At 44.4% G+C, this 20,223-nt stretch overlaps 1 protein-coding gene across 3 annotated transcripts in view; it reads left to right on the forward strand.

Moving 5' to 3' along the window:
- The window catches only part of CACNA1E (calcium voltage-gated channel subunit alpha1 E), a 333,421-nt gene that overhangs the window by 159,687 nt on the left and 153,511 nt on the right, over positions 1-20,223 (forward strand). For all 3 annotated transcript variants that reach the window (XM_068985905.1, XM_068985906.1, XM_068985907.1), the window contains exon 7: positions 13,143-13,246. In XM_068985905.1, coding sequence (XP_068842006.1) covers positions 13,143-13,246 — 104 coding nt within the window. The remainder of the gene's footprint in view (positions 1-13,142; positions 13,247-20,223) is intronic.

The following is a 20,223-nucleotide window of genomic DNA, read 5'->3' on the forward strand; positions in this document are numbered from 1 at the left end:
GTGGCCATGTGACCTGGTTATACAAGGAGCCGGGGGCTGTGAGATGAGCCAGAGAGGTTGGGCTGGGGTCTCTCGTGGTAGGAGATTTGGCATGGGCAGGCTTTGGAAGGTTTTAAGCAGAAGAGAGACAGGTTGGAGAGATGTTGACAGATGAGAGATGTTGGTTAGAAATGATAACTTTGCCCTCCTCTGAAGACTGAAGCCAGCCATGGCTGGAAGTCACTTGTCCCACTTAACAAGGTCACCCTGGCAACAGAGTGGCTGTTTCACTACTAGCCAGGGAACTCTCTATGACAGTCTTCCAGCCTTATCATACAGCTAGGGCAGAGAAGAAATCATTGCATTAAGGTGTTTCTCAAAGTTGTAGAAACAATATAATATTCAGATAGGATTTCAATATGCAATTGATGAGAAACTTTTTTTTTTTTTTTGCTGGCACTGCTGTTATAAATACCTGCATTCATAGCTTTGTTCTGATATGTTCTATGTTAAAAATTTTTTATTTCTCTCTTTCTCTCTCCCTCCCCCACCATACAAGAGGCAACACCATGTCATGTCTTAAGAGGAAGTCAAACATGGGTTTGGATTTTGGTTCTATAATATACTGACGATGGGGCCTTGGGCAAGTCCTCAGGTTTTATGAGCCTGGATTTTGTTTTGTTTCTAAAACATGAAATTACAGTTGCAGCTCTCTTACACGTGGTTGGTATGCCTCTGGCTCAGTGTTCATTGTAGACTAGATGCTTAATGAATGGAAGCCTTGATTCTTTTCCTTCTCAATTGCATTGGCGCCTTAGAGTATAAGTCACAGGAGAATGTGGAGATTAAAATGTTTTAATCAGGTCTTCTTGGTGTATACTTAGTACCTCCAGAAATAGGTTTCATTGGGCCCATGTTAGATTTGCCATCCAACAGCTCATATGCAGTCTTGCATGAGTCACCCAACATGGTTGATTTCAGCACATTCTACTCTAATGTACAGCAATGAAAGTTGGGCAAAGAATGGTAAAGACCAAAAGAGATTTTTTTTTCCCAGTGGTTACCAGACTAGGGGAGCAGTGAACATTATTGCTTTATTATCTGTATTCTGTTTCAACCCTGTTACTCCCCTAAGCCAGTAGGAATGCTCACAGCTGGAATACACCCTGTGTATCTCTGGGGAAAGAAGAAGAACCGCCAAGATGAGTGTCTAGGAGGGCAGCAGCAATCAAAAGATGAGAAAAGGGAAGGTTTCAGGGAAAAGACCAGAGAATTCAAGTCCATGAGATAGAGGAGAACCACAGAGAGGAATCTGGGTCTGAGTGGGAAGGGACCCCACATCTGTTGTCTGATGTAGGCACCTACTCAAGTGAGGAATTCCCTCCTCAGTGTCCCTGACAGATGGTGTCTGGCACAGTGATTCCTATTCTTTTTCATCATGGCACACATAGAAAATAACATTTGTCTAACACTGGGGTGAGTGGACAAAGCTGCTCACAAGTGGAGGGGACCAGCCCTGGGGACTCAGGCTGAGCCAGGCTCTGCCAATGGCCATGGGAGGTGAGTGAAGTGATGATTTGGGCCCATGTGCAGCCCACCATTCTTGGAGAAACTCTGATCCAGCAGGACAGATCAGACTTAAGAACCTCACCTAGATACTCTCAGACCCCTGGGTAATAAATAGGCATATTTATCCCACGATAAATAAATCATGGGACTGAACATTTCATTATCCCCATTACCAGCACCAGTGCAGACCCACGGAGCATGTTTTTAAGAGCTATGTCTTAAAGTCAGAAGATAAAAAGACATCAAAGCTATGATACCTTGCTTTCAAGCCATTCTTACCAAGGACTAAGAGTGGTTCCTGTGGCCACAAAATAAATGAAACTAACTGGCCTGGGGCTTCTTCAGGGAACCAGCTGGGCTTACCAGCCTTACATAGTGTTTGACACACAGTCGTTAATTAAAACATGGATGTTGGATGATAAATTAATTTACCTGCTCAGAAGGCATTATGGAGGGAATGAAAGCCACAAAAAATGATTATGCTTGAAGCTCTTGAGTGTCTGCTCTTATGTGCTGTGCTGAATATTTGAGTTAGCTAAGTGTACTTGCTATGTGTCAACAGAGATGCCATTTTACTGGTGATATATTTATTTCCAGAAAGGAAACTCATATAGGCCTGTGAGGCAGAAGAATGATAGTAGTGTTAAAATCTGCCATTTAATAGCATTACTGAGAATCTCTTTGTTTGTAGGCATTAGTAGAGTGGATAAAGGATGTGGTCCTGTCGATAAGAACCAGTCAACCCTAGTGGAAAGGGAGGCCTAATATGTGAGAGAAGCAGAACACATATAAAGAGCGTCTGTGAACAAGTACAAATGAAACCCAAGTGCAGCACTTAATGCTCTATTTTCAGTTATAGGCATTTATACTCATGACTTAGCCTCCTTATGGATACCAAGGCCCTCAAGGACTGTTTTCCTTTCTCATTCATCATGTACAGAGTACACACTCAAAAATGTTGAATGAATATGCATGCTACTACGGGGTGCACCTAAGTGCTGGGAAATTCTAGAGAAAAGTCGAGTGATGTGCTTCAGGGAATCCTTCTGGAGACTGAGCGGGCTTACTATGAGGGAACGCATGGCCTGGCAGAGACAGAAGGTAGAAGGAAGGAAGAGCTCTAGGGTAATGAGCAAATCCAAACATTTACATCCCCATTCAGGGTCTTCCAGGGCCTGCTCCTCTGTAAAAAAAAAAAAAAAAATTATTTACTTATTTTTGGCCCTGGTGAGGCTTCACTGTTACACTGGGCTTTTCTCTATTTGCAATGAGTGGGGGCTACTCTCTCACTGAGGTGTATAGGCTTCTCATTGTGGCATCTTCTCTTGTTGTGGAGCACAGGCTTCGTTGCCCCGTGGCATGTGAGATCTTCCTGGACCAGGCATTGAACTTGTGTCCCCTGCTTTGCAAGATGGATTCTTAACCACTAGTCTGCCAGGGAAGCCTGGACCTGCTCCTGTCCATCTTGCCTTACTCACTGCTCCCCACGACCACTCTTTGCAGCCTCATCGTTCCCACTTGTTTCCTCTCTTGGACTGTCTTCCTCCATTGATGGGCCAGTCTACATCCTTGCCCTACTGCAAGTCCAGGTGAAGGCACAGCCCCAGGATGCCTTCCAGGACATCTCCAGCCTCACTCCTTTCTTCATGAAATCTGATAGCCATGTTCATAGCTCCATTATCTGAACCTTCAGAAGTAAAACATCATCATAGTGTCCAACTTCAGGGAGCTTCCAAGGGAGAGCAGGAGGCTAGACTAACTACATACAAATGACCAGAGGGAGTAGGACCATATATTTAATCTCAATACTAAATGATATGGGGGAGAATAGAAGGGCTGTGCCAGGTAGCCTGGGGGTCAGAAGTCCTAGCTGTGCTTCTGAAATCAACAAGGGAGTATCTTTCAGAAATCAGCTTTTTGATCTTTGGTTCTTCATTCATAAAGTAAGGGGCTTGTACAAGATGTTGTTCTTCCTTCTAAACTTCAAGATGATGAAAGGTACAGAATTCATGTTAGACGAATGGGAAATAGAGATGTTTAACTGGAGGGGACAGGGGACTCATGGAAATGCAGCAAATGGTCGTAACCAGTAGGATTGACCTCTGAGGACTGTGGGATAGATTACAGAACCAGCCAGGGATTGGTTGAAGACCTGTTGCCCTGTGTCATGAGTCTTTCTAAGCTACACAAAACTCTCACAGTGCATAGGGTCTGTCAAGCCTCATGCACCCTTTGTCCCTGGGCTTTAAAGGGAGGGTCTGCCGAGACTCATGTCTACCCTCATTCTCTGAGCTCTTTCTGGTGCTTGAGTTTCTTGCAAGAATATGTTCAGTCTCTGGCCAACCAGCCGTGTAGACTGGGTAGAAGGTGATGTGTGTTAGCTGATCATCATAAGAAACAAGCTCTTTATTCATTTATTTATTTTTGGCTGTGCTGCAGCATGTGGGATCGTAGCTTCCCAACCAGGGATCGATCCCTGTACCCCCTGCACTGGACGCTCAGAGTCTTAACCACTGGACCACAAGGGAAGTCCTAGAAGTATCCTCGTTCATTTTCTCTCTGAGTGGCCAACTTGGCCAACGTACATATGGCAGCATCAGAACAGCGTACTCACCTTTTCCCAGAGGTGAGCAGCATCTCAACCAACTGTCCAGCTCCCAGTGACCCCAGGGAAGCTGACCTCCCCAGCACTCTGCTGCAGTTGCCTGGCAGGAGGACTTTCCCTTCTCTCTGGCTGTTTCCCTACAGTACTCTTTATGTTTTCTCTGACCATGAAAACAAAGCAAAACCCACTAGTTACTGCAGAAAAAACTGTTAAGTATAGAAAAGGATAAAAATATTTTAAAATTAAATCAGTAATTTCTACCCCTGCCCAGTTACCATCACTGTTACCATTTTCCAGTGTTTTGCCACAAAGGTTCTCTAAAAACCCACATATGACCCTGAACCGTATAAATAACCTATATAGTTTTATTTGGAGAAAATGTAAAAACTCTTTATTATAGAAAAATTTGTGCATACACACAAGTAGAAAGAATAGAATATTGAGCCCCTGTGGAACCCAATCCCGGCTTCAACAATACAAGATCTTGAATAGATCTGTTATCTCCATTTTGGGCTTTTGGGCCAGTGATCAGAAAGGGAGGAGACAACAAACCTCACATAACAATGGTATTGGAATTGTTAGGATTTACCGAAGCGTTCTTCAGCACAGCCGGGCCCCGAGCTGTGTGGGTGTGAAGGCGCTCACTTGCGTGGACAAGGTCATGGCAGCCTTCCTGGTCAGATGCAGTACTGCTCATCTGCCCTCACTTTGACATTTACTTGTGTCCTCTTCCCAGGCGTGTGGATGGATTTTCACAAAGACATCCATACCTGTCTGTCCAGCCCCAGTGGTGATCGCCACCCACGTCCAGGGTAGGGCAGTGCTTGCTGGTTGGTGATACTAAGCAGAGCTCCCGAGGCTGGCCTTGATGGCATCATGCTGCTGCCTGTGAACACGGGTGGGAGAGCGGATTTTTCTGGCTCTCCTCCTGGGGCCACTGGTCAGAGAAGAGGAAGAATAAGTGGTGAAATGCCCAATAGGAAGTCCCCCTGGAGGTACTTCTGCACATGGGTTAAGGTCCTGCCGAATCCTCAGTGACAGTTGCTGGCAGTCCAGGCAAGAGGAGAAAGTGGCCACTGGCCATCAAATCTGGGGGTCTGAAAAGGACCAGAATGCATGGAAAGCCTTGATTACTTATCTCAGGCTCCTGGCTAAGCCAGATGCTGCCTTTGGAGCTTGTCTGTGTGGGGAGACTTAGCACATTTATTAAATACACTCAGGGGTCTGAGACATAATGAAATGCTTTGCCTCCAGGACTGACAGTTTCCGCCTCCTTGCTGGGTGGCAGCAGGTGGCTGTATTTCACTCAGGCTCTCTGTCCTCATTCTTTCCACCTGCTCCCCCGACTCTGCTTTCTTGCCTGGGGTCTGAGAGATATAGCTCTTACCTTCTGGCTGCCAGACCCTAGCATTGGCTTTCTTCTTTATTGTGGCTCTGCCCTAGAAGGTGGTGATAGAGTGGGTAGGATTGCTATTAAGAGACCAAGTGAGATAATGGACAGTCAAGCGTCCTCAAGAAGTTGACCCCCTGTGGCTCTAGATTGTGGCCCCGTTACTTTGCTTGTCCAGACCTTAGTTAGTTTCCTCCTCTACCAAATGATGGATTGGGTAGTGTGTTCCTGTAATCTACTTAGATGGTGGCTAGAATTCCTGCTACATGTGATCCACAGGCCTTACCTTGCTTAGTGGTCATAGGGTACGCTGTACATCATACTTCCTTTCCCTAAAATGTGACTGTGGTCAAAGGGCAGTGGCTCTGCCTTTAGAAACATCATCTGCTATCCATCTGGGTGGCTCAGGGGAAGAGTGTTACTGCTTTGTGAGGTTGGTCAAACTCTGATGAGATAACGATTTAATGCCTTAAATCAGATTCCCTATAAACTGTCTCTGGGACAGAGATTTTTGTGGCAATGATTTTACTGATGGACTGCTTGCGGGGGAAGCCCAAACTGATAGGAGGAAAGGTGAATAGGTCAGGAGAAAATACTAGACAGAGATGTGGTTGTACACATTTTAACCTGAGTCTGATCCCCAAGGCAGCTCCAGAGTGAACTGCACCATGGAGGCTGTCCCATGCAGAGGGGAAGGACTGGGCTCGTGACACCCCCACCTCAGTGAGCTGTTGGTTCCAGGTCACGGCCCCCATGGATAGGCATAAACTCCCAGATGAGGAGGGTCTGTCAGTCGGGGGCCAACTTCTCAGGAGGATCCAGGTATGAGCCATTAGCAGCCAAAACTCAGAGCTGCTGTGGGTGCTGGTCCACCTGCTCTAAAGGAGACCACTGGGGACAGCACAGACTCTGCCACGTCCAGGCTGGTGAGAGCTCAGCAGGGAGAGGGTTCTTCCGAGTGTAAGTCCCTGAGCAGTGAGGGAATGTGGATGGCTCAGGACGTTGAGTGAAATGTGAGATGTGATTTCTTAATTAGGCCAGCGTAATTGATGGGTATAGAAGTCAGGAGAACATTACATTTGAGGAGGAGATGGTTCCTAGGAAGGGATGTGAGGGAAGCCTGGTTTTATCTGGATGCTGGCTGCACAGTTATATACACTTTGAAAAAATCCACTCAGGGTGGTGCCCTTATGATTTATGAATGTTTCAGTACAACATCCACTCAGGTGCCTGGGGGCTGCTCCTGCAAAGAGGCAGGAGTTCGGTGTCAGCGTTCCTTCCCTGCCCTCATTTTTCTTCTCTTGTGTCCCCTACCTCGTGGCACTTCTTAATCTTTTTTTTTTTTTTTTTTAATTGAAGTGTAGCTGATTTACAACATGTTAGCTTTAGGTGCACAGCAGTTCAGTTACACACACACACACACACACACACACACACACACACATATCTATCCATTCTTTTTCAGATTCTTTTTCCTTACAGGTTATCACAAAACATTGAATAGAGTTCCCTTTGCTATATAGTAGGTCCCTGTCAGTTATCTATTTTGTATATTATTTTGCATGTAGTAACATACATATGGTAATCTCAAGCTTCTAATTTATCCCGCTATCCCCCTTTCCCCTTTGGTAAGCATAAGCTTGTTTTTTATGACTGTGAGCACTTCTTAATTTAAACCTTTTCCTCCTCTCCCTTTCCCCTCCATGATAAACCTTTCCTCTGCCTTTCTAACCTCCGTTGCGATTGCCAAGGTAGTTTCTTAGACTCATGGGACGCTTTACTCTGAAAGCTTCAGCAAATCCTTTGCTGACTTCCTGAACCAGATCAGATGCACCTGCAGGTCAGCTCCCGTGAGTGGTCCTTCATCACCCTCCCCTCAGTTTAAAGTCAAACAGGCCGTGTGAGCTCACTTAATTAATGGGGGTCTCCCCATTATACTACTTCATGTGGAGCAGGACCTGGGAGTGTTCTGTTCATCATTTATCCCCAGTATCTAGGAGAATATCTGTCCCCCAGTATTAATACATGGTCCACGCATTTGTCATACAACACATGACTTCTGGCACTGAGACGTGGACTTCAAGTCTCTTAGCATGAAAAGGAGGTGTTCACTTGGTGCTGAAATGAAGTGCGGGCCCAGGAGAGGCCAGCAAGCTGGGCAGTGCTGGGTGCCCAGGTATCATACCATCAGGGAAGGTGGAATTGTGGAATTGTCTTTGGTCTCTGCCCCTTTCCTTTACTCCACTCTTGCCCTCTCTGAATTTTCTCTCCCTGGAGTGGTCAGCAGAGGCCTTGGACTTTTTTTTTTGCCTCGCCATGTGGCATGCAAGATCTTAGTTCCCTGACAAGGGATCGAACTTGTGCTCCCTGCACTGGAAGTGTGGCGTCTTCACCACTAGACCACCAGGAAAGTCCCCTTGGACAGATGTTTTTCCTGAGATGAATGGCCTGGCTTCTTTGATAGCCCAGGACCGCTGCTCCAGCCATTCCTTGACTTGAGTTCAGTTGGTAATCCAAAAGTTGTCTTTGAGACCAGAGTCTCTAAGCCAGTAGTTCTCAATAGCAAGCCGTTTTTGCCCCCCACCCTCACCGGGATGTTGGGCAGTTCTGGAGCCACTTTGTGTTGTCACACTGGGAAAAATGCTGTTGGCATCTAATAGGTAGAAACCAGGGATCCTGCAAATACAGTGAACAGGACAGCCTCCTCCTCCCCAACCCAGCCTCGAATCATCCAGCCCAAGATACTAGTGACGCACTGGCCGAGAAACCCTGATGGGGGCCAGGCGGGAGCTTGCCTGCTGGCACCTCCAGCCTGGGAAGCAGGTGTATCCGAGAGACCTTTTTTTTTTTTTTCCCCCTCCCGAAGGACCCTTTTTTCCCCTGAAAAAACCCTCATATTTTCCCAGTCCCAACTCATCAACCTCCCAATTCTGCAGCCATATGTCATTCAGCCTCCCTGGTAGAAGCTGCTCTGTGAAAGGCGTGGCCATCCAAGAGGAGGCTCTTCTGCCTGTTTTCCACAGAGCCCTGTGGAACCCTGATAGAGACCTGCTTCCAACTACAGAGGCTAGCACTGCCTTCAGCCTTGCGCCAGGAAAACCATAGGACCCCCTGCCTCCTGCCATCCCATCCCCATCTTTCTCTCCAATCTGGCTCCTCCCACCTCTGCCCTCCACCATCTCCCCCATCCCCCGGAGATTAATGTGATAATTGCCATGTGTGCCTGTTTGCCCAGGGAGTGGGTGGGCTCGCCACCCCCAGTCAGGCAGGTTCCCAGAGGAACATATCCCCACTGTCGGGCCTGCTACCCGCTGAGTGCTCCCTGTGCAGGTGGGCCGCCACCCCCAGTGCTTTCTCTGTCTGTCATCACCCCCGCCCTGCACACGTGTGCGTGTGTGTGTCACTCAGGGAATTGGGAGGTGAGAGAGGTGGAGGCCAGCCAGCCTGTCGAGTCTAGGGGCTTGACTGGGACAGTGGGAGGAGACTCAGCATCTTAAATAAGAGGACACTGCTCCAAAGAAAAGCTCTCTTCGGTACTGCTTGCCACAGAGTAGGTGTTCCATGAATGGTGGGGAAGGAGGAGGCTGGAATGCACTGTCAAGCCTTCTTTGCAAGGAGGGGCTGGTTTATACTTTAGCTGCTCCACAATACTAGGCTGGGCAGGGAAGCTTCCACCGTGAGACTCTCCTGGAACCAGAAATCAATGGACTATGTTAGGAAAGGTCTTCTTTCTCTCAATCTTGCATGGAGTACTTAGGGTGACTCTTCTGTCCCTGAGGGAAGAATGGGTAGGGAGAATGAAGTGATGCTTCTACACCCAAGGTGCTTGGGATCACAGAAGCTGAGCGGGTGGGGGAGGTGGGTATTGGAGGGAGAGAGGGAAGGGGAGATGCTTCCTCTCACTTAGGCAGCCCCTCCGCTCTCCCACCGCCTGCTGTGCCACAGATAGGCACGTCCACCCCGAGAGGGAGCACAGTCACCACTCTGGAGCTGAACTGGCGACTTTCTGCTTGGCACTCCTGACTCCCCCCTCATATGGGGTCAGGGCACTTGCTGCCTTCAGAGTTGTCGAGTGCTTTTCTCTTCTTCCATCTCAAAAGATACTGCAGTAGTTGTCTCTCCTACACTGGACAATTTTAAGGTTGTAATAATGATGAATCAGAAAGAGATTGAAACTCTAATTAGCATCAGAAAGAACCTTGCCATTTTGGAGGAGGGAGGCGTGAAGTCCCAAGCTTGCCCACTTCCTGCTGAGGTTTGTTCCCTTGCCCTAGTGGACCTGTCACTGATCCACTGATAAGCACAGGAGGTGAGATTGTGAGGCCACCTGGAGAGGAAGGATGGGAGGGGAGGAGCTAAGAGGAAACAGGAGGGAGAGGAGGAAGCTGTAGTTAGGGTGCAGCGGGTCTATTAAAAGGTTTGTGAATAATCTAGGGGAGCTGTCAGGCTGCTTTCTCCAGAAGAACCTTTTAAGCTGTCAGTCATCCTTAATAACCCCCTAGGGCATGGTGCCAGGGTCCTCCCAGATATTCATTTTCTCCTTCTCTTTCCTTTCTCTTCTCATCCCACAGGCTCCAATACCATGGTGGATGACTTTTTCAAATGCAATTCAGATAAAACTTGGGGAGAATATCAGAATAAATTTATTTTTGGCATATTTTAAACCTGAGAATCATTTTACTCAAATCGTGGTCATTTACTGATTGGCTGAGCACCTATTGTGCCAAATACTTTGTCAGGTGCCAGGTACAGAAATGAGTGGACAGTGAAGGCTCTTGCCTTAATGTAGGTTAAAGCAAAACCAAAACATTCTCACAACACACTGAGTATTTTAGAGAAGAATTAGAAAGCATATCCCAGACTCTGGGCCTGTGAAGGGGAGTCCTTCTATCCCTGTATTTCATGGGCTGTGTTTTCTTATATGTTAATAGGTTTCTGTTGAAAAAGAGGTTTGTAATCAAGAATGCATATGAAATGATGGAGGAAGCAACTTGAATACTATTTCTTTGGGGTGGGTCTTCTCACAGGATAATGCAAAACTAAAATCTGCTGTGTTTCCTGAGTTTCTTTGATTCCAGAATCTCATTTTCCTCAGAACATGTGAGCATCTTACAGATCACTAGCAATAAGAAGACCACAATTTGGAAATTATTCTTCACTCTGCAGCGTCTTTGGCAAATAGTCACCCAACTGAAATTGCTCTCACCATCCTCAAGACATAGCACAGTCACTCCTGGGACCAAAGAGAGCTTAAAAGCCACAATTTCATCCTTGCTCTTGCTGACACCAACTAATGCTTATTGGCACTTGAGCCCTGATTAGGGTACTGGGAGCAGACTGAGCTCTTGCTGCCAAAGAGTGCTAAGGGTGGGGGTGACTGTCTAAGCTACAGAGTTGTTGAAAAGACACTTGCTCCTTGGAAGAAAAGTTATGACCAACCTAGACAGCATATTAAAAAGCAGAGACATTACTTTGCCAACAAAGGACCATCTAGTCAAAGCTATGGTTTTTTCAGTAGTCATGTATGGATGTGAGAGTTGTACTGTAAAGAACGCTTAGCACTGAAAAATCGATGCTTTTGAACTATGGTATTGAAGAAGACTCTTGAGAGTCCCTTGGACTGCAAGGAGATCCTACCAGTCCATCCTAAAGGAAATCAGTCCTGAATATTCATTGGAAGGACTGATGCTGAAGCTGAAACTCCAATACTTTGGCCACCTGATGCGAAGAGCTGACTCATTTGAAAAGACCCTGATGCTGGGAAAGATTAAAGGTGGGAGGAGAAGGGGACGGCAAGGGATGAGATGTTTGGATGACATCACCGACTCAATGTACATGAGTTTGAATAAGCTCCGGGAGTTGGTGATGGACAGGGAGGCCTGGCGTGCTGCAGTCCATGGGATTGCAAAGAGTCGGACACAGCTGAGTAACTGAATTGAACTGATGTCCATTCAAACCCCCTGTAGCCCTTGGCATCTAGTTCTTTTGTATCTTCCTTCTGATACCGGGAGTGGTTTCCTCTAAGGTCTGGCCCTCATCTTCTTTGTTTGCATTTGACTCACCAGACCTGTTGAACCAAAACACTGGCTCTTATATACTGAAATTGGCAGGTCTCTGCTTTTGTTCATTCAGTTCAGAAAGTATTTGTTTTTAACTCTTATTCTGCTTCATTTGCAAACATACCTCTCTCAATAGTGTAGGGGCAAGACAAAGAGACAAGTTTGGTGAAGGAGGTTGCTTTAGAAGCTGTTTTTTAATGGAAAAATCTATTGTGCAGTGATAGTTGCCATGATCAGTGGGAGGCTGTATTTTATAGGCTGACATATTTCATTGGGAAGCAGAAGGAAAATGAGATAATTTGGGGGAAAAACAAGAAGAATGTCATAGTAGTCCATGGGAAGCAGGAAGATGATGAATCAAAATATGTTAGCAAAGTGAGAGGGAGAAAAAGGTACAACAGGAACAAGAAACACTGCCATAGAAATTCTTCGTTTTGCTAATTTAGTGTGTGAATTTTGGGCATGGCATTTGATTTGGATGGCTTGGCCTTATTTCTCCAGTGAATTGGGAATAAAATATCTTTCCAGAAACTGTTGAATTTCAAACAAGTATTAAAAGTTTGTGTGTGAGAGAGTAGGATGGGATTGGGAGGGATTTCAAAGCCCTGTGTATGCAAAATGTAGTTCAGGTGGACCAATTAGGAAGATTTGGGGTTGATATCATGGGGAGAGAGGCAAGAGAAAGTTTAATTGAGAGATCCAAGCATTAGATGGGACTTTCAAAATGTTCCAAAACTTTCAAGGTGCTTAATGAGAAATCCTACCAAGAGTTGATTTTTTTTTTTTTTTTTTGGGGAGAGGGGGAGTTGACTGAGCCACGTGGTATGATCCTCCCTCAACCCCTACCATTCAGAGGCCTGGCATCACACTTGTGCTATTAGAATCCAGAATGTAGATTTCCATGCGGGTTTTAGTTCATGACGTGTTAGCATTACAGAGAGAACAAGGGATCCCTTTTCAAATCTAGATTTATTCCTTGTTTTTCCAGAGCCTTCCCAGGGCCTGGCCTGGTCTAACTGTGTACTGTTGGACCATGATGTGATGGAAGAAAGGAAGCCAGAGCCCAGGGTCAGGAGCTGAGCAGGACATGGATAACACTCATCTCTCCCAAGCAACCTGTCAAGGTCTTTACCAGAATCCCTGGACTAAAATGATGGATGTACCTTTTGTCTTTTGAGAATTTGCCTAATTTAGAGTAGAAAGGCTTAGAACCCACATCACCAAACACTAAACACTAGTGATTATTTGTGTGATCTTAGAAAAATATTTGACCTTTCTGGACTGTTATCCATTGGGTGAGGATATTAGACCATTCAAATGCATGTTGTGTCAGGGTGACATGGTGCCCTGCACAGGATACATGGGAGAATGAGTTAATCTACAATCACATCAAATCGGGAGTGAAGCAATGCAACGTTTATCTGCTTTGCACTGTGCTTGTTGCATAACCCTACATGTGAAGCTGCAGGAATGGAGTCCTTCACCTGGCAGATGGTTTTGATGAAGTATAATACTAAGGAACCATTTTTCTTTCTTTCAGACCAATGATGCCTTAGGAGCCACCTGGAATTGGCTGTACTTCATCCCCCTCATCATCATTGGATCCTTTTTTGTTCTCAACCTCGTCCTGGGAGTGCTTTCCGGGTAAGCCAGATGTTTCTCTCTTCTTTCTGACTATAAACTAATGCTCTGGACTTCTTGCAAATTCGTTCATGCAACCCTCATTTACTGAGTAGCCCCTTTGGGCCAAAAGCTGCCCCAGATGCTTGGAGTACAGTCATTTTAATCATCTTCAGTATTCTTAGGAATTAAAAATCTTAAATTGGTACAACATTGAACTTGATATGTAGTGAGAGTCCATTTATCCATCCTTTCATTCCATCATTCAAGAGAGACCCTTTTTGTCAAATGCTGTGCTGGTTGTTAGGCATATAATGTTTAATAAGATGCAGGCTTTATCCTCAAAAGGTTGTTACTCTATCTTGTATTGGACATCAAATTTCATATTTGTGGCATGAATTACTGTACATCAGTTAACAAACATTCAGTGTTCAATGCCATGATAAGCATTACAAGGAGCACATAAAGTTTAAGGCATAGTTTTTGCCCTTAAAAAACTTGTGTTTTGCTGAAAAGACAACACCAACACTTGAAACAGTTAGGGAGCAGGACTTTGTTTACTGGCTAATATAAGATATAGTTCATTTGTCTGGGGAAGGGACAAATCTATATAGTCTGAAGTTATCAGGAATGGTTTCATAAAGGATTGGGATTTCGCTTGGGATGCAAAATATGTAATAGATTAAAATAGAATACATGGGAGTGAATATTCCAGAAAGGGGAGCACCACCCCATAAGCCAACATGGAAAAATGGAATTTGTTATGGAGAGTGAGAAGACTATGATGTGACCTAATTTAACCTGAGTGGAAATTTCACTTTGGGAATAGAAAGGAGAAAATAGAAGGGCAAAAACAGGGTCAAAGAGGGTCTTCTATTTTCTGAGCAAAACCGAACATAATTTCTTGTCTGAATGGCAAACATTCTTGAAATGGAGATTTATATAAAGTGATGCTTCTATTTAAGCATGGTGGATTGAACCAAGTTGGCTATCTCTTGTACATCCACAAACACAGGAAATAAATTTTGAGAAGGACACAGTGACAGAGAATAGGAGAGGGTATGAAAACAAATGAGAGCTGCCAACAAAATGTTTGAAGACGGAGAGTAAATGATAACTAATCTAGTGGCATGAAAGCTGAGGCTCCATTTACTACAATGAGGAATGCCAATAAAAAAAAAATGAGAGCCAAGAAAGGGTCAGAAATTGAAGCATCATGTAAAGCTGGGTTATGAGGGATGCTAAAACAAGATTTTTCATAAATCCTTGTAAGGAACATTTAGATACATCCTCCCCTCCACCACACAATGTTCACAGGTGCCTGCCCCAACCAACCCCACGCCACCCTAGTTAGACGATTTCCTCTCTGTCAAGGATGAATCAGAAAAGCTTGGATTTGTGGACACACAGGAGATGACCAACTTGGTTGAATCCACCATGTTTAAACAGAGTTTAATATTAGAATGGGGTTGATCTCTTGTAGTGAAAACAGGAGTATTATATGAAAGTCCACAAACTGGATGTCATGTTTCCATCCCAGTTCTACTTCTTGGCTTTCAGAACTGTAGCAGTCTGGGGAAGGAGGGGGAGAGGGTTTCACAGCAGCCCTCTGTGGAAAACCATCCATCTGAAGAGAAAAGACCTCTGTATCCTGATACTTGACGGTGAGCAGAAAAATGGTCTGACCCATCACTTTTGGTGAGGTTCACTTACTAGTTTCCTTTGGCCACCCCAACAATTATCACAAACCAGGCAGTTTAAAAGTGTGAGAAATTGTCTCATAGTTCTGGAGGCTAGAGGGCCAAAATCTGGCAGGGTGATGCTACCTCCTAGGGATCTAGGGGAGAATTTCTTTCCTCCTTCTTCCAGCCTCTGTTGGCCCCAGGCATTCCTAGGCTTGTGACTATATCACTTCAGTCTCTGCCTCTGTGGCTGCATTGCCTCCTATTCTGTCTAAAATCTCCTTCTGTCTGTCTCTTATGAGGACACTTGTTATTGGATTTAGTGTCATCTGGATGATCCAGGATGACCTCTTCATCTCAAGATCCTTAATTACATTACCTTTTTCCAAATAAGGGAGCTTTCACAGATTCCAGGAATTAGGATGTGGAGACATCTTTGGGAAAGGCAAGTACCAGTCACCATTACACTCCCCCCACCACAAACCATTCTATAAGCCCCAGCCATTCATAGGAGCTTCCAACAAGCCTTTTGTACCTTGATCTTAAATAGGAACAGTTAGGGGTCATCAGCATTCAAAGAAAAGGTCCAACACAAAGACAAATCAAAATAATAAATAGGTAGAAGGAGTTTGAGGGAATATGAATAATGAAGGGAGCAGAAGGTAATTTTTTTAAAACATAATTGATATCAGCAGAGATAGAAGAGATTATCCACAAGATAGTAGATTGCTATGAAAAAGAACACTTAGCAATTAAGAGCATTTGGAAATTAATGTAAAATAATTAATGTAAAATTTATATTAATGTACAATGAATTAATGTAAAAAGTATAAAAATATAATAAATAGTAAATGGTAGGACTATAAAGTTGAAATCACACAGAAAGTAGAACAAAAATAGGAAAATCAAAGATTTGTTTCAACATTGAACTAATAAAAATTCCATGAAGAAAACAAGGAAATGGATAGAAAAAAATTAAGAAAGAAAAATACCAAAAATGTTCTTAGAACTAGTAAACTCACATTGCCAACTTTAAAAGATCTGTTGATACATGTGCAAAGATATTCTTTATAACATTAGGTTTTTATAGTGCAGACTTAGCAAAAATCTGGGTACCCATAACTAACAGAGCAGTTAGCTATCTCTTGGATGTAGGCCATGACATATTATGTGGCAGTTAGGAGCAACAAAGACCATGTACACATTGAAAGCAGAGTTTAGTGAAAACGAGATGGAAACAGTATAGTATCATCCACATAAATAAAAAAATGTACACAGTTTGTAAAAATTCATTAAAATGTATACACTGAATATAGAGTAACAGTTATTTATATGGCAAGGAAATGGGAGGTGGGTATGGAGATAACTGAGAACAGATGAATTAATAAGAAAAATGCCCACTGCAACTCAACACAATGAAAGAGAAAAGACCACACCAAGATAAATCATGACATTTCAGAGCATCTGAGTAAGATAATATTCTGTAAGCTTCTGGTGATTATTAAGGGCATGAATTTTATCTATACAGAATCTGGAGTTAGAATGGCTTTGGACTTCTCAATGATATTGAAAGTTAGGAACCAATAGAAAACCTCCTAAAACTTTCTGAAGGAAAAAAATTTCCAAGATAGAATTCCATACCTAGTGAAACTAGCAACTATTTGTGAGGGTGAAATTGCAATATTTTGAGACACTCTTTCTGAAGAAACTCCTGGAGAATGCAAGTCACTAAAAATAAGGAATTCATTGAGGAGGGAGAAGGACATGCAACTTATGGAAAAAAGAGATTAATTAGAGAGGAAGACAGTTTTCCAGGATGATGAGGAAGGGATGTCTAGGATGCTAACTGTCTGAAAGTCTAGGGAACACCAAGTTCAGACTTGAGTAGAATGACAGAAGGCTGTAGAAATGATATCTTTAAGAAAAAATGGAATTAATAATTCCCAATGTGTATTAGTATAGTTAGAAGAGTTTAATGTTTTTTTCCAAAACTATATATATGTGAATATATAGATATTTGTATGTATTAGCACACATATACATCAGTCTAAGCAATGAATTCCACAGAATACAGAAGTGTTATCACCAAAGGAATACAAGCAAAGTAGGTACTCCATACAGCTCAACTGTCAGTCAGATGTGCATTGTTCACACTGGATTTTGAGACAGCCCCTATGGTGCCTTGAGAGCATAGGAGAGAATAAGTAGGGGGAGGAGAAGGGAATGTCAGAAACTAAAATCTTAAGTTCCACAGTGGGAAAGTGCTTAAGCAATACCTAAAACTGAAAGATTAAGAAATAGCAGTTGTATAAGTATAATATTTAGAAAATTGGAAATCAGTACTAGAAGAAGCAGGTAAAAGAATTACAAGTGGTTGCCTATGGGGAGTCAGATTCAGGGGTGAGAAAGGGTGAGGCTGTGGGCTGCTGTTTTTTCACTGTAAGCTTTAAAAAATATTTGACCTTAAAGCCCAACATGCATAACTTTGAGAAAAATAGAAATTAAATTTTAAAATGATTGCGCACACACAAGAAGTATAGGACAAAAGGTGTGTATAAGACATTGACCTGAGAAAGAGACCGATCTCTCTTCCCCAGGAAGAGGATTGGCCTGGGGAGAGACCAGATGCAGGAAGATAAAGAGAAAACTCTGATGTATTAGTCACCTCTGTAGTACTAAGAGCCTTGGGTGACTTGTGAAATGGTTATGAAGGAAAAACAGGAGACAGTGTGAAGGAGCTCTTAATAGTGTGTGTCTGGAGTGGAGAGTCACAGATGTAACGGGATCTCTTAAGTAGGTGCTCATTCAGTGAGCATTCATTGACATCCTTTATGCTCAATAGGTAATTGTCTCCACATACGCTGTAGCTGCAGCTCAGCTGCTCTATTTCAGTGGCTGCCCAGGATGGGTCTGACCACAGACTTCTTTCTTCTTGTATTTCTACTGAGGGGATAATCTCCCATTTGTATAATCTTATCTGCTACATTTTGTCCTTACTTTTTTCCTAAGTGTGTCCCTGTTTCAGTTGGAAAAATTCAAGTCAGATTCTCACTTCTGAATAACAAGTCAGTGATGTTCCAGGTAAAGTTCCAGTATGGGTTGAGAATGTGTCTTGACAGAGCTGGAAAGGGACAGGACGCTGGCGCTGAAAGACAATCCTGTGTCTGACTGTGTCTGCTCTGATGTACTAGCTCTAGATTGGAATTGCCTCTTTGAGTTCTACATATTTATCCTGGTGGGAAAGCATGGTAGGTTGGGAGAAGTGCGAGCTTTGGCATCTGACAGTCATGTTGTTCAGTTACTAAGTCGTGTCCAACTCTGCAACCCCATGGACTGCGGCACGCCAGACTTCCCTGTCCTTCACCATCTCCCAGACTTTGCTCAAACTCATGTCCATGGAGTCGATGATGCTATCCAACCATCTCATCCTCTGTCATCTCCTTTTCCTCCTGCCCTCAATCTTTCCCAGCATCAAGGTCTTTTCCAGTGAGTTAGCTCTTTGCATCAGGTGGCCAAAGTATTGGAGCTTCAGCCTCAGTCCTTGCAATGAATATTCAGGGTTGATTTCCTTTAGGGTTGACTGGTTTGATCTCCCTTGCTGTCCAAGGGATTCTCAAGAGTCATCTCCACCACTGCAGTTTGAAAGCACTGGTTCTTTCGTGCTCAGCCTTCTTTATGGTCCAACTCTCACATCCATACATGGCTACTGGAAAAATCATAGCTTTGACTCTGTGGACCTTTGTTGGCAAAGTGATGTCTCTGCTTTTAAATATGTGGTCTAGGTTTGTCATGGTTTCTTCTTCCATGGGTGAAATCCTAACCCTGCTGCTTATTAGTGTTGTGCATTTGGACAAGTTACTCTGGGCCTGCTTCCTCCCCTATGAAATGGGATAGCAATATCCCTCTCCCAGGCCGAGGCCTAGGTGTGGCATGGAGTAGCCGTCAGCTCTTAACCCTCGGATAATATTGATTCTCATTTTCTCTCACTCTTAGGTGTAGGTGGCTATCATCCAAGTAGCAGCCTATGATACTGGGCTCGAGCCCACTGTGAGACTGTGAGCTCCTCTCTGACCGGAAGGCGGCCTCCTCAGGTTGGGAGATGAAACAGAAGTAGCGTGGCACGTGCCTCCTTAGCACTTCTGGAGAAGGTTAGGAAGTGACAGCAGCAGCTGGGAACAGCTGGTGTGAAGAAATGCTGACATTTAAAAGAGTGTTAACAATACGGGCCTTATGGGGTGGAGCTGGAATAGTTCTGTCCTGGTTTCTTTTTCTCCTTCTGTTGCTCAACACCTATGTGGTTTCACTGGTGTGTCTGCAGATAGTTCGGCAGCAGCTAGTTCTATGTACAGGATGGTGGGGGTGTGGGTTCTCTCTCTTGCTTTGTCTGGTTCTCACCTGCCCCTGAATGGGGATATAGGTGTTCTGCTTGGAGTAAGGGGTTGGTTGGGAGTTGCATGTGTAAACCAGGGAGAAGCTCTGAAGGTTTTATCTCTGGGGCATATGTTCCCCATGACCTGCAGGCAATTTAATGTTAGGCCCCAGGGCTTCCTAAAGCAGAAATAGAGCTATGGAAGGAGGAGCCCCTGTTGGGCAAATGATAAGAGCCTGGCAAAGGAGGGCAGGTAGCCCACACGAGTGCTCATGGCCCACCAGGTGTGAAAGCAACTGTGGCACCCATCCTAGAGGTACGGGCCTAGGTGGGTAGAGGGCTCAGAGGCATGTTTGAGAGTCTCAGTGTATTTAAACAGGAACTGTGGATAGAAGCTTTGTCGCATTTTTACTTGTCTCAGAGGAAATGGGATTTGATGAAAACCATTAGCTTAGGCTTGAAGAGAAGCAGAGCTTCCTGTCTCCATGGAAACGAACCAGAGCTGCAGAAGCATGTCCTGAGGTGCAGTCAGGGGTGACAGGGCAGAAGGCTCATGCAAACAGAAAGTGACCCTTATCCCATCACCTCTACCCTCTGCTCCCAGGCTTTCTGGAGAGAGGGAGAGAGTCTTGGGGGAGGCATCGTGCTGTCTCCAAACCAGGGCAGGGATAGCCAAGCCAGGAGCTGCTGACAGACATATACAGAGAGTGTGTGTGTAAAGTATGGCATAGTTTTCAGAGCACCTTTGCTTCCGGGCTCTTATTTGTTCCTTGTAACAGCTATGTGCAGTATATAGATACTCTATTTATATACAGATGGAAAGAAGAGGGTTTAGAGTTTCTGAGCCCCAACTAGTTACTGGCAGAGGTATGGTCAGAGGTTGTAATTTCCCACCTGTAGTTAGAGACTTGTTCTGATACACCTACACCATGTGGCCCATATCCAGGAAT

This window comes from Capricornis sumatraensis, chromosome 14, assembly GCF_032405125.1.
Source record: "Capricornis sumatraensis isolate serow.1 chromosome 14, serow.2, whole genome shotgun sequence".
Taxonomy (NCBI): Eukaryota; Metazoa; Chordata; class Mammalia; order Artiodactyla; family Bovidae; genus Capricornis; species Capricornis sumatraensis.